At 38.9% G+C, this 14,959-nt stretch overlaps 1 protein-coding gene across 1 annotated transcript; it reads left to right on the forward strand.

The window, feature by feature from the left end:
* The first annotated feature begins 6,479 nt into the window (after positions 1-6,479).
* Positions 6,480-13,324, forward strand: ednrab (endothelin receptor type Ab). Its single transcript, XM_066671166.1, has 8 exons — positions 6,480-6,583; positions 8,300-8,874; positions 9,698-9,825; positions 10,859-11,057; positions 11,215-11,367; positions 11,574-11,707; positions 12,327-12,435; positions 12,813-13,324. Exons 2-8 carry the CDS (start codon positions 8,359-8,361, stop codon positions 12,933-12,935), a joined length of 1,362 nt encoding a protein of 453 aa, XP_066527263.1. The 5' UTR covers positions 6,480-6,583; positions 8,300-8,358; the 3' UTR covers positions 12,936-13,324.
* Positions 13,325-14,959: the final 1,635 nt, after the last annotated feature.

Genomic DNA, 14,959 nt, shown 5'->3' on the forward strand with positions numbered 1-14,959 from the left:
TTAAATGTACTGGGTATGGCTCTGAAATGTGAAAGTAGTTTGCATATATGATATTGTTTAATAACATCTTCCATTGTTACCAACACTGAAAAGCCTAAAAATTACTATTGTGGAAATTTCTTTCCTCATTTGGAAAAGTGCTGCATTAATAAGTGTCATGCACAACAAAACATTAACATTAACATTGCTCTGAACAATAATGTGTTTATAGACTCTTTATAATAGAGTCAAGAGTGTTTACACATTACACAATACAAGTGATTTACATTTCTCCATCTCTTTCAGTCTATTCATTATCCACTTTTTCTCTTGTGTTGTTTATTTTGTTTATTTGTGTTTGTTTTTTTTCTTTTGTTAATAAATAAATTTTACTATTATTGTCTGACTTTTTTCATGTTATTTTTCCCTCCACAAATCCCATTCTTCTCATCCTCTCCTTTAATTTTCAGAAGAAAAAAATACCTGTTTATTACTGTTTATTAATTGTACTGTTTATTAATTATCTGCAGAATAAAGTTCTTCCCAGTAATGAACGGGTGGTGTCTGTCTGGTGACATCACAGTTTAGACAGATGGCACCTGCTCCTGTTTTTTTTCTGTTTGTATGTTTGGTTGGTTTTTCTGTCTGTCCTTTGGCATTTACTAGTGGAATTTCATTCATGACAAACCTGCAAGCATTTTAAAAACTGGTTTCCATTGCAAACTGGAGCAGAGTCCAACATCAGTCTTCTCTGATCAACATCTGTCTCAATGAGCTGTTGAAACAGCTGCTTGGCTTCCTCTGAGCCTGGAGCTACAGGACCATTAACTCTGCGCTCTGAAGCCTGGTCCATCACGGGCAGATGTGTGTGAGTGGAGAAGGAGATTTTAATCACAGAAGGAGACTTTCATCACAGAAGGAGACTTTAGTGCATGGATTCGGAAGTTTCCAAACAGAATATATTAGTAGAATAGTTTATTTTTTTTTAAAGTTAAATAAACGTGTCTTAAGTGATGGGCATAAATGAGTCCACAATTTAGATTTATATTTGGTTTAAGAAATGAAGGGAAAAGAAAAGAGAAAGGAAAAAATCCTAGAAAAAAGGAAAAAAGTAAGAAGAGAAAGAATAAAGGACTAAGCAGGAAATACAAAATACAAAAGAGGAAAATAAAAAAAAACACAACAATAAAATAAATAGAACACTTTCCAAATTAAAAGCTTTACTATATATATATATATATATATATATATATTCAATTTAAGTAAAATAACAGCAGCCAACTGAAACAGGTATCTTACAGTAAGCTGTTCCCTCTTGTTTTTGTGGTTATTCAGAATCCAGACTTCTGTGAGGATATGTTTGAAATGAGAGCTCCTGAATCTGACTTGGACTTAAGATGGTGTCAGTCATAATGTTGGCCATAGGTCAAGGTTCACAAGGTCATGGCAGTAATTGATCCCAGAGGTTTGCCTTTCGGCACAAGACGACCTTTGATCTGCTCTCAAAGAAAAGAAACACGTTTATCATTCATTGGAGAATTGTTTGAATTCTGTTAAAACCCAAACGTTTTATCATTTATTTATGTATCTATCCGTACGCTATCTATATATCCATATACCCATACGTCCATGATAAACAGAATGGAAGGAAAGTGTGTGTCCTTGTGTATGTGTGTGTGTGTATGTGTGTGTGTGTGTGTGTGCACATCTCTGTGTGTGTGGTACTTGAGCATATGAGCATCTTAAAACAAGCAAAAGCATGTTGTCCCCTTTCAGCCACAAAGAACATGAATTGAATTTAGTCCCTAATAATGTCTCCCCTCTGCCTCTCTCTCTCTGTCCCTCACACACACACACACAAACATACAAAGACAGTTCATTTCTGATTGAACTTATTTTTATTCATTATTTTTAAATAGCACTATTAATCCTGTGTGCAGAGGGGACTATATATTAAAGGGTATTAATTTTGTGGTACGACTGTCCCTGCAAAGTCTAATATTTTCACTCTAAAAAAGCAGAGTAGTCAGAGAGGGTTTTGCAGAAGTCACACACTAAGCCTGCAAAATAGGATCCAGCAACTGCAGTGTTGCTAATGGCGCTAAATATGAAGGCTATTGTGAACACAGAGATATCAGAATAACAATGTCAGTCTTCAGATGATCATTTATTCTGTTGTCAAACTAAAGAAACACAGAATTACAGACAAAAGAGAGTGAAAAAAGAATTCAGGATTAAAACCGACTTGGCTTTAGGAAGGTTGTGACAGCTCCGTGACAGGACAATAATGTAAAAGGGAAGTTGAGTTGACTTTTTTCTTGCTGAACAAGTCAGATACTAAACAGATAAGGCAGTAAAACAAGCAGCCAGGACATCATTAATGTGGATTTTGTTACCTGTAATGTCATGTAATGTACCTGCATTGCAGTGTACAATACGTCCCAAAAGTAAGGAGACAGAAATGATAGGAAACACCCAAATATAAATGGTGATCCAATTTTAGAAACAAACTGTAGGGCAAGGGTGAGCTTTGGCCTAACAGGTTTGCTCTTCACTTACATCTTATGTCTAATTTGGATCACCATTTATATTTTGTCTGGGTGTTTCCTGTCATTTCTGTTTCTTGACTTTTGGGACACACTGTATAGACAATTAGCTGGTTTTGGTAAAGAAAGCTCTGAGACTCTATTGTCCAGATTTAGTTCCCCTGGACATAATTACTCTCAACATCAAGTCAGTATTTTAACCTAAATTAAAAAAACAATAAACTAAAAACAATGGGATTTCATATGTAAATTGAATTAGCATTAAAAGCTAACAACCTTTTTACCTTAAACTAAGAAGTTAATTTTACACATTTGTTTTGGTTTTCTTTTTTAGACTGTGAATATATATATATCTCGATTTAAATGGTTTGAAAGATACAATACCCATCAAAAGTTTGGACACATCTTCTCATTAGTCATTGGTGGAATAGGGCTATTCACTGTATAGAGCTGTGTACCAGCCCCTACATCTGCACAAACCCGAGTTATGGCCTCAAACACATTAAGAAGGCGAGCAGTTCTACAAATTAACTCTTGACGAGGCCACAGCTGTTCACTGAAAACCGTTCCAGGTGACGACCTCATGAAGCTGATCGAGAGAACACTGAGAGTGTGGAAAGCTGTTGTCAAAGCAGGGTTTTTGCTTTGTTTATCACTTTTTAGTTTATTACATAATTCCATATGTGTTCCTTCATAATTTTACTGTCTTCCACATTCATTTACAATGTAGAAAATAAAAAAAAATAATAAAAAAACATTGTATGAGGAACGTGCCCAAACTTTTGACTGGTGCTGTACATTCACAATATGTGGAAAAAGGCCAAAAACAAAGGAAACCCTCCCTGAGTGGGTGTGTCCAAACTTTTGATGGGTACTGTAAATATGATTATTTTGCTAATACGAATGACAACAGATAAATCTCTAACATCCTCTGAAATCATTTCTTTCACCAAGTCCTGACTGAGCTCTCTGTAAATACTCCAACTCTGGCAACTCATCAGCTCAAATCCACAGAACTTGAGGAGTGGGGTTTTAATATTCTATTAACTTCACAATTCCTTTTTTTTTCGCAATTAAATCTGACCAGTTTTGTTTCAGACGGCATAATTCTGCTCCAAGTTGGTGCAGTGGTCTGAGCATTGGTGATAACTGATAGCTGCAATAACAGATCCGGACCATGAGCATGCTCCTCCTAGCGCGCTGAGCTGTCTCGCGGCTTTGCATTATTAGCAGGTCTAACAGAAATGGTGCCTGGCTTCACATATCTAGCATGAAGCATGTGTTCGCCCTTGCCCTCCCAGGTTGATGCAATTGCGTTATATTCGGTGGAGTGTTAGCTAACAGGTGGAATTGACTTAAATTATCCAGCCATCAGTGGCCTTATGTTCAGAAACTATTACTGATATTGTGCAAACGGACATCTGATATAAACTGTACTGAAATAGATAAGATACTGTCTCTGTGTACACCAACAAGGAACAGCCAATGGAGTGACTGCTGTGACATCCATATTATATCTGGGCAGTTAAGATGTTTCTATTCTGTTGATGAGTGGGGGCTAATAAAATGTTCAGTGTACTTTCAATGTAAGATGCACAGGTATGGTGGGTTTTTCTGATCAAATTGGCGGGTCATTCTGGGTGTATTTCAGCTCACACACACACACACACATAAAGTACTGTGATATTTACAGTAAGTGGCACGTACACAGTCACAGTTCAGTGCACAGAAGGGGCTGAACAGTTTCCCATCAGATAATTTCCCTCTCATGGGACCTTTCCAAATACGGTTCTGGACAGGGCGTCCTTCCACTGAATCCTGAGTGCTTTCAGAGAATATTTACAACACTTTGGGCTGTTTTTTTTTTTGTTTTTGTTTTTGTTTTGTTGTATTTTTTTGTAATATTTATGCCGTAGGTTTCTTAGCATTTATAAACATTTGCCCTGGGGTCAATGAAAGAATAACACTGTCAAAAAACTATGGTGCGAACTCATTGATGAAGATTGCATAGTTTTTTGTTTGTTTGTTTATTTGTTTTTGAAAGAAAAATTGCTCACAAAATGGCTACAGACATTCTTAAGAAAGAACGGGCATGAATTCTCCAAGATAAACGTAAACGGGACATGATTCCCTTTGGCACAAATTAACACAATTCTCTGGGGATTTAATGAAATGTCTTGTCAAAATAGAACAAGGATCAAACAACACCACACCGTTCTGCTATCAGATATACACTCTCAAAAAGGTCAGGGGTCATAAAGGTACACAACGTGTAAATGTACCTTTAAAGGTACAAGAGTGGTAAAGTCCAGTTGTGTTCCCTAAAGGTACATTACATTCTCTTCTCCAGAAAGAGAGGTGAATATTTGTAAGATTTCATTATGCCACTGTGTGAAATATAAGTCCTGGAGATGGAATGGCGTATGAAATCAACATAATTAAAAGTCTACCATTATTTTACAATTATGTTCCCTAACTAAATAAACAGAAAATGTACCCTTGAAGTTACCGTTTTCATATGCTCAGTTACTTGTCCAGGACTTATATAACGTTCTTCCATTTTAAACAGTTCTGTAATTAAATTTTACAAATTTTCACCTCTCCTTCTGAAGACGTGAATGTAATGTACCTTTTGTAAATCTCAGTTGGACTTTAACAACACTGTTGTACTTTTCAAAATACATTTAAACTGTAGTTTTAGTGATCAATAACCTACCTTTTTCTTCTGAGATAAAACATTATGAGTTAGTTTGTGCTAAGGTTCTCCCCCTTGCCCTTGTATATGTTTTTTTATCCTTCCTCAATCAAGATAACCATTTGTTTGGACTGCAGCCATGATAATAGCTCTCTTATTGGTCAGTTTTGACCAATGGTTGGTTTGTAACGTATCCATCAACAAAAACATCTGACCTCAAGTTTTGAAGAAGAGTTGTAAACAGTGTCACAGACTGACAGTTTTTGGACTCAATATAATTACCTCTTTATTGTGTTTGTGTTTGTTTTAAAGACCTAATGTAGCTCAGTGTTTGCTATTTTAGTGTTTAAAGCAAAACACAAGCATTCAAATGTTGTTCTTAGGACACAGAGCAGCCAAAAGCATCAACATCATTTGTGTTTGTTTGAATCTGTTTGTGATTTTCTGTTCTGTCGAGGATTCGGTTATCACCAGTGACAACAACAACAACAACAACAACAAAAATCTGTAATTTTATTGTAATAATTTCTCACACACAGAAACCAGTAGAAAAATGTAACCAAATATAAAAATTGTAAAATTTCAATCTGTACCAATTGAGTATAAGAAGAGATGTGTTTATAAACAATTGTTTGATGAAATGTTACCGTCACAGTTTTGGAGAAAGATTGTTAGATTTTGCCGTGTTTTGACTGTGGTAACTGATGCTGTAACTAAATATTCAAACATAACTGCTATGTAACTGTGTAATTACCATTTTAAAATATGGAACAATGTTACCTCTCTCATCGTTTAGTTAATTAATTACTCAATGTGGATTTCATAAAAGGTAATGGGGCATATTTTTATGTGTTGCTACTTTGTGTCTGTATCTGTCTCATCACGTGTTTCTGCTGTGTTTTACTCTCGTTCTGAAGGTTTTTGGTTTAATGAAATGTGTTAAATTTCTTTTCCTTTCTGTGTGGTTATTTTGAAGGGTTCAACTTGAAAAGCAAGAGCAAAATGAAGTGGGCTTTGAACAGATTCTGGTTTGTATTTGAAGGAGATGATGTTATTAAAAAAAATAATAAAAACTTGCTGGAGTATATTAGTGTTTGTGTGAGGTTGGGGGGGGGGTGGACTCCAGTAAATTTAATGTGAAATGAGAACATGCCAGGAAAGCCACAACCCGCAGATAAGAATGAGAGAGGGGGGTGAGCTTGGTGAGGCCAGGGTGTGTGTGTATGGGTGGTGTTTGGGGGTGGGGGGGGGGCGTTGCTATAAGGGGTGCCATGTTCTAACTGTCATTGTGCTCACTCTGCTCTCGGACGGATTTTAGGAGCCCACTTTTTACTAGCGCTGAAAGACCTGAGACGCCTGTGAGGTAAATGATAACTTTTTAAAACAGAACCTCGTATCTGTGTTGGATGTTTTTCATTTTTCTAGCATTACTTTACTCCAGTTACTGTAAATGATTGCATTTCCTGACAAACAAACCAATAGGAATGTTTCAGAAATAACTTCAAGTACAACCTCTTTAGAGTAAGTCACATTGAACATAAGTTATTTCTCTTTCTTTGAAAGTGACTGTGTTGTCCATTGTCCACTGTTCAAAAGGCTGGAGAAGTCTTTGTTTTTGTGTAATCTCCAAAATCGTCATTTTACAGGACAGAGAAAACATTCATTGCTTTTAATATCTGTTTGTTTGTAGATTTTATATACTGTATAAATAGTTAAATAGTTTTGGAGCCTTAGTATTTGTCCGTTTATCACCAACGTTTACACAAAGGACAGCTGCGGTGCTCAGATGCTTGATGTTACAGTGAGGATCAGTGGTTTTGATAGCGTTTAGATGAAAGTGAAGAACAAACTGGTAAAATATAACAGACACTGAACGTATTTAACTTTGTCACTCACTTGCTCAAGACTCATCCCCTCACCGACTGTGTGCTGTACCTGTAGTACTGTGTCTTTTGATTACTACTGTCTAAATAAACCTCACAGTGAGATCTAGAGGGGGTTAGTTCAACACTCTCTTTACTAGATCTTCCCAAATCAAACTGAGAAAATGACTTGTCGGTGCGTTTATGATGTATCCTTTGGACAGGTTTACATCTGTGTGTTCCCTTTCATTTGTTCTCTTTGCCTTCTTCATTTATTTTTCTCTCTCTCAATCCCCCTTTTCCTGTATTTCTTCGTCTCTCTCAGGTTCCTGTTCTATTCTTTTCTTTTTGACTCTGTAGTCACTTTCCCTCTGTGTTTAAATTTCTTCATCTTTTTCTCTCTTTCTCTCTCTGATGCATATTAAAGCAGAATGATGTTTACTTTCAATTAATTGCCCCTCTTTCCGTTGCATATCTGCACATCTCTCTCCCTCTCTCTCTCTCTCTCTCTCTCTCTAACTGCCCGTTATTTTCTCTGAAGAGAAACCATGTGCTCCGTGTGCTACTGAACTGACATGAACTCATTCTAAATTGTGGTCATTTACTTTCTTGCGCACCGTGATTCAGAGAAGTCGAATTTTAGTTAAAATACCTCCAGCAAATTACGTAGTCTTCTTTTCTAAACTTTTATAATCAATGTATAATGGTTCCAGCATTTTGCAGTAGTGCCCAAATCACGGTGGACAGTTTTTAAAGCACTCAAACAATCCCACAATGCACCCCAAAAAGTAGTGTACACTAGCGTATAGTAGATACCCAAATTCCACTGCATTGTTTGGTTAAAAGCCCACATGAGGTAGTGTCTGAATCCTTATAATAGTCCACTTTTCAGTGAGCAATGTAGGGAATAGTGACTAGGAAGACATTTTGGATACAGTGTCAGGATCCTATACAGAGGAGGAAATAGGAACCAAATGTTCAGGGACGTACAATAAAAATTTAGTCACTTCAAATAATGTCCACCACTGCTTTTATATGGGATGCAACAAATGGAACATCAAGAATTTATATATAATTTGATGTCGTTTCAATATGTGCAGGATTAGTACTCATTGTATACTGTGCTACATTTTGTCCCCACGGGCCTAAGGGCATCACTACGGAATATAGCAGCTTTTCATTTATTGACTGACAGCGTTTTTCTCTTTCTCCTCCAGCTTTAACTTGAAAAAACAACTTCTCTCCTGGGCCCATCATTAAAGCGAGGTGTCCCACCATGGCCTGGGTCACGGCACTAATCACAGCCATATCCTGCCTGCTGATGAGCTGTGGTCAGTGCCAATCAAACTCCTCCACCCACTTCCTGCACTCCAATGACCCCTCGGCCCTCCAGGCCAGCCTTCCACCTCTCACTCTCCCACTTGAGCTGGAAAGGTCAGAATTGATGACCCTCAAGCATGTGCGTGCCCTTCAAGAACCCTCATCTTCCTTCTCCTCCTCCTCCTCCTCTTCTTCTCCATCCCTCCTCCCTGGAAACGGTTCGTCTCCAGCCAGGCACCCACCCCCTCCTCCGTCCTGCTCAAAGAAGACAGGGATGAAGATGGTGTTTAAGTATGTGAACACAGTACTGTTCTGTATTGTCTTCGTGGTGGGAATGGTGGGGAATACCACCCTGCTGAGGATCATCTGCTACAACAAAAACATGAGGAATGGCCCCAACGCCCTCATTGCCAGTCTGGCCCTCGGGGACCTCATCTACATCGCCATCGACATCCCCATACACGTTTATAAAGTAAGACAGTCCTTATTTCAAAGTTCGCCATTAGCAGACAGGCACGATGTGGGTCATTTTTGCTATTTGAAAAACGAAATGGCATTTTAGAAATTTTGTAAAAGCTTGAGCTCTAGGAAGGCCACAAAAGAAGGCCTATGTTTTGATTACTAGGGCTTCACACAGGCGTGATCAGTGGTGCCTCATAAACACACTTTTCCAAATATCCAGAACCACTACATACTGTATATATTAATACACAATGGGTCCTGGATATAGCTTTCCATTCAGACTGGTTCAGACCCGTTTCTTTGAGTGTTTGAAGGCATGTTAGTCAAAAGTGTACTTGGAAAATGGCCAAAGATTATCCAGACACAATCTGAGCCACGTACATGTTGGTGCAATGTGTAAACAAGCCCTCAGATACACACTCATGGGCTCTGACAAACCTCATTCTGAATATAAAGGCCTATTTGGACGTTGACATTAAATCAGTATGAAATATTCGGTGCCTTTTAACCTCTACTCACTGCTGCTGGGACTCTGTGTGTGTGTTTGTCTCAAGAGCAGGTCAGTCTGACATGCTTATTGTGGAACGGCTATCAGTGTCCCACTCAGCACACACACCGTAACACATACCACACACACCAGCAGCACAGTTCTTTATCCTTATATGGAGTCTAATCAGGCCAGGTCCACTTCCAGTGTGTATATATATATACTTCCATTTGTATACAGACTGTGTTTGTGTGGCCGAATGTTCCAATTTTGTAACAGACAACTGAAACACTGATGAGATCTTATATGTCTGTGCATGTGTGTGTGTGTGTGTGTTGTTATACAGTTGCTGGCCATGAGGTGGCCCTTTGCTGACCAGCCGTTTGGCCTGTTCCTGTGTAAGCTCTTTCCATTCTTGCAAAAGGCCTCTGTTGGGATAACAGTGCTCAACCTGTGTGTCCTGAGTGTGGACAGGTATACTGCATGTCCCATATGTATCATATATTCATTCGTTTGGAAGTCCTGGAGTATTTTTACAGGGTGTTTCCTGTTTGCACTTCAATGCAAGGTCAATTTCTGAAGTGAAAGTAAATCACTGTTATGTAAATTTCCTTATAAACAGTGTAAAAATATTTAATGCTTGCTAGCAATAATCAAAATAAATAGCCTGTATATCACTGTAGCCTTAAGAAAAACATTTCTCCATAATACTGACTTTACAGGAGAAGGGAAAAAACCTTCTTAACTTTCATTAATTTCATTCATTATCTGTAACCCTTGTCCAGTTCAGGGTCGCAGTGGTCCAGAGCCTACCTGGAATCATTGGGCGCAAGGCAGTAACACACCCTGGAGGGGGCGCCAGTCCTTCACAGGCAACACACACTCACACCTACGGACACTTTTGAGTCGCCAATCCACCTACCAACGTGTGTTTTTTGGACTGTGGGAGGAAACCGGAGCACCCGGAGGAAACCCACACAGACACAGGGAGAACACACCACTCTCCTCACAGACAGTCACCTGGAGGAAACCCACACAGACACAGGGAGAACACACCACACTCCTCACAGACAGTCACCCGGAGGAAACTTACGCAGACACAGGGAGAACACACCACACTTTTGGTTTGAATACAGTCTTATGTGAGTGAGTTATAAATAAAGAACCTTTCAAATCAATGATAGGTGAAATGAAAAATAACATTAATGATCTAGATTCAGTGGCACCTTTCGTGAGGGACATATTACACAGTAAGTGCACAGTCAGTTCTTGAAGCTGATGTTGGCCGATCCCTTCCCACAGAAGAGCATATGTATGTAGCTGACCCCCTCATTACAACAGATCAAATTCAAGAGTGTTCACTTGCTGCTTAATTTATCCCACCCCTTTACGGGAGCCATTGTTATGAAATAATCAATATTATTCAGTGTTTTAATCTTGTGGCTTATCACTGTACACATGTTTTTTTCATGTGAGTGTTAATTTGTGTGTGTGTGTGTGTCTGTAGGTATCGTGCTGTGGCCTCATGGAGTCGTGTGCAGGGAGTGGGGATCCCTGCCTCTACTGCTGTAGTGATTGTGTGTATCTGGGTGTTATCCATTATTCTGGCCATCCCAGAAGCTGTGAGCTTCAACATTGTGAGCTTTGACCTCAACAATGTGACCACACACACCTGCATGCTCCAACCACAGTCGTCTTTTATGATCGTGAGTACCACCGCCATGACACTTTGTTCATGTCTTCACATACTCATAGTCTCACACACTCATTCAGAAAAATACACCCATACTCATCAGTGTGTGTGTTTGGTGTTGGGAGGCTACTGTGCTTAAAATCAATTAAACTTTTTGTTCTTGGTTCTAGTTTTACAGAAAGGCTAAAGATTGGTGGTTGTTTGGATTTTATTTCTGTGTGCCATTGTTTTGTACCGCCATCTTCTACACTCTGATGACCTTTGAAATGCTGAACCACAGGAAAGGAAGCCTGAGGATCGCTTTGAGTGAACACCTCAAACAGGTGAGTCATTTAGGACAGATTCACTCAATCAGCCTTTTTAAATAACTCAGTGACTCCTGAGCCGTTTAGAGATTTTAGAAACCACAGAAAAGGTGAACGGCTTAGAAATCATTCTTTAATCTGTCCACTGAAACCTCATCATACAAGTGGATCATTTGGTCCTGATTTGGCTAATCTTAACATTTTGTGTGTGTGTGTGTTGGCAGAGGCGTGAGGTGGCAAAGGCAGTGTTTTCACTTGTGCTGATTTTTGCTCTGTGCTGGTTCCCCCTGCACTTGAGTCGACTTTTGAAGAACATGATTTACTTGGAGGGTGACACTGAACGCTGTGATCTTCTCAAGTAAGACATTTACTAATGTAAACTTACATTTACGTTTCGGCATAGCTGCTCGAGATGAGGGTAGGTGCATGAGCTTTGCCTGACGTAAACAAGGACTACTGACGTGCAGACTGACCGATTAAATGTTTACAGAGAAGGTTATCGACCAATAACGGTAGCTCTACAGTCAGACCGTCCAATCAGAAGATTTTAGGCTACTTCACCACGCCCCCTTCTCACTCAAGCGAACAAATCGGAGTAGGGGAGGGCGGGACTAGTTTGTGAAGGAAATTTCTCGAAGTTCTATGTAAGCTCTAGAAAAACAAAATGCCGGACGTTTGTGAAATTCCGCCCGGACATTTTTTTAAGTCTAAAACAGAGGACATGTCCGGGTAAAAGAGGACGTCTGGTCACCCTACTTTAGGGTTTAGGGGCTTCTTAGCAGCAGTGAACTCTGGAGTATTTCTTAAACCCGCTTTGAGATTTGGGAGAAAGCCCAATAACTGCAGAGTAGATTTAGTCTGAGAGCAAAACATGCTCCTTGTTGGATTTGCTTAAGGGGCATTTCATATCTTAACGATATCGATATTTATCATTATGAATCACAGTGTAATATAACCTTCTTTTCTCTGTTTTTCAGTTTCTTGCTTGTTTTTGACTACTTCAGCATAAACTTGGCAACTATAAACTCCTGCATCAACCCCATCATTCTTTATGTTGTCAGCAAGAAGTTCAAAAGTTGCTTCAAGGTACAGATATCCCCTTTACCCTTTTATCACGGTTGTTTTTACGGTGGCTCCTGTCCTAGAGCTCCTCAGCACATGTGCCCTGAGATATTTCAAAATGTTAAAAGTGAGAATTGAATATATTTATTATGATCTAAATATGATAACAGGACGTTGGTGGTGTTATTGTTCATGTTAAAACATAAAACATGATTAAAACACTTGATACAAAATGTAAACTGAATTTAAATATGTTTAATTGCATGACTATGACATTCTAAAAATGTATAGATTTAGATTTAAGTATCTATTATATAATGTAACATTAATCTTGTAAATGTTAATAAATCTCTCACGCTGTCACTCTTTCTCCTTTCTCTCGCTCTGTCTACTCTCCACAGTCATGTTTGTGTTGTTGGTGTTATTCTGGGTCACTTCTGAGCAGCATGGGAGCCAGTAATTTGTCCAAAACTCAGAATGGTGCGACTGACCGCACTGCACTGCGCAAGGACAGCTACAACTGACCACACACACAATGCAGTTTTACTGAGGAACTGGTCAACTATGAGCAGATAAGGAGACACCTGGGGACCCTGAAGTGATGCCATCTAAATGATAAGAAGAAAGTGGAGACAGAGATATTTTCTTTTTACCTGTCTCTCAAAATCCACATTTTATAATGACTGACCTATGCTTAATTTATGCAAAATTACTGTGCTTTACAGAAGAGGAGAGATCCTTTTAGGATTTTGATTGCTGTTGTTTTGTACACAATGTTTTGAAAAAGAAGAAATTATTCTTTACATTATTATTATTATTAATACACATACTTAAAAAAGCATGACGTACAAACAGGATGTTGTCTATATAAAATGTAAATGATGTAAATGATTTATTACTTAATAAGTTATGTCATTAAACAACTGTTTTAATAATATTAATTAACCATATTTGTTAGTTATGTGCAGTTTCTGTATATATTTAAATGATCTTAACACACACACACACACACATATATATATATATATATATATATATATATTTTTTTTTTTTTTTCTCCATGGAACTGACTTCATAAGGGGTGCTATTCAGTGCTTCATATTGTACACATTTTTGTCCTTGAAGTGCATACAGTATTTAAATTTACACTCTGGCTTGAGCATGTTCTCCTCTCAGCACCGGGTTCTTAGGTGCAAGTCCCATCTGGTCCCTTCCCATAGTCCAAAAACATGGAGGTTAAGTGAAGTGGCTACTCTAACAACTGTACTGGTGTGTGTGAATGAATATCTGCATGTGTGTTTGCCCAGATATGGTTTGGTGAACTGCCTAGTGCCTGATGCAGTCCTCAATGTGGACAGTCATTCTTGGTTGAGAGGACGCTGTGCACATTTGGCTGCTGTGTCAGTGTGTATCCCTGAGTGTATAATAATAATAATAATAGTAATAAAATAACACTATGAGCGGCACGGTGGCGCAGCAGGTAGTGTCGTAGTCACACAGCTCCAGAGACCTGGAGGTTGTGGGTTTGAGTCCCGCTCCGGATGACTGTCTGTGAGGAGTGTGGTGTGTTCTCCCTGTGTCTGCGTGGGTTTCTTCCGGGTGCTTCGGTTTCCTCCCACGCTCCAAAAACACACGTTAGTAGGTGGATTGGCGACTCAAAAGTGTCCGTAGGTGTGAGTGAATGTGTGTGTGTTGCCCTGTGAAAGACTGGCGCCCAATACAGGGTGTATTCCTGCCTTGCGCCAAATGATTCCAGGTAGACTCTGGACCCACCGCGACCCTGAACTGGATAGGGGTTACAGACAATGAATAAATGAATGAATGAATGAATGAAATAACACTATGTCCAAGAGATAGTTAAGACCAAGTATATACTTTGTGAATACAGTTCCTTTGAGAAAACCTGAAAGAATATGGGATTCTCTGGAGCAGCTGCACATGAGCCTTTCATTGCTACACTAAATGCCAAGTGTCAACACAAGGCATGCTGATAGAGATTCGTTCAAGATATCTGGCCTGAGCTGAAATGGGGTTTATGATCCTGAACTAAGCATGCACTTAACAGTACAACATGTCATATTTGTACACTCCGTAGGGTAGAATAATGAACAATGTTAACATTTGTACACATGACGTAACACCATTCATGAAAAGCTCACTGCTGTTTAATACGACTGTGGTTTTATCTCAGTCACTGGTGTGACGTTACATATTTCAGGGGTGCTTTGTTGGTAGATTTTGCTTTGGTCTCGTCAGTAAAGTAAAAGAATGGAGCTTGTGTCTGATGCTGAGTTATATACAGACACATATAGGACATAATTATAAGGCTGCAGCCTCATAAGAGATAGATAAAATATAATGTAATGTCTAGGTTTATTTCTGACAACAGAACTCTTGATTCTAAGTAGGTGAACTTTTGAAATGTTGCTGAAATCAACGTTCACAGCTCTCCATGAATGTGTGTGTGTTACAGCAATGGAAAATTAATCTAGTCTGTGTGAACTCGTGTTCCGCCCTTTACCCTCCGTGTAGAATAAAGTGCGCAGTT

The sequence above is a fragment of the Hoplias malabaricus genome, chromosome 5, assembly GCF_029633855.1.
Source record: "Hoplias malabaricus isolate fHopMal1 chromosome 5, fHopMal1.hap1, whole genome shotgun sequence".
NCBI lineage: Eukaryota > Metazoa > Chordata > Actinopteri > Characiformes > Erythrinidae > Hoplias > Hoplias malabaricus.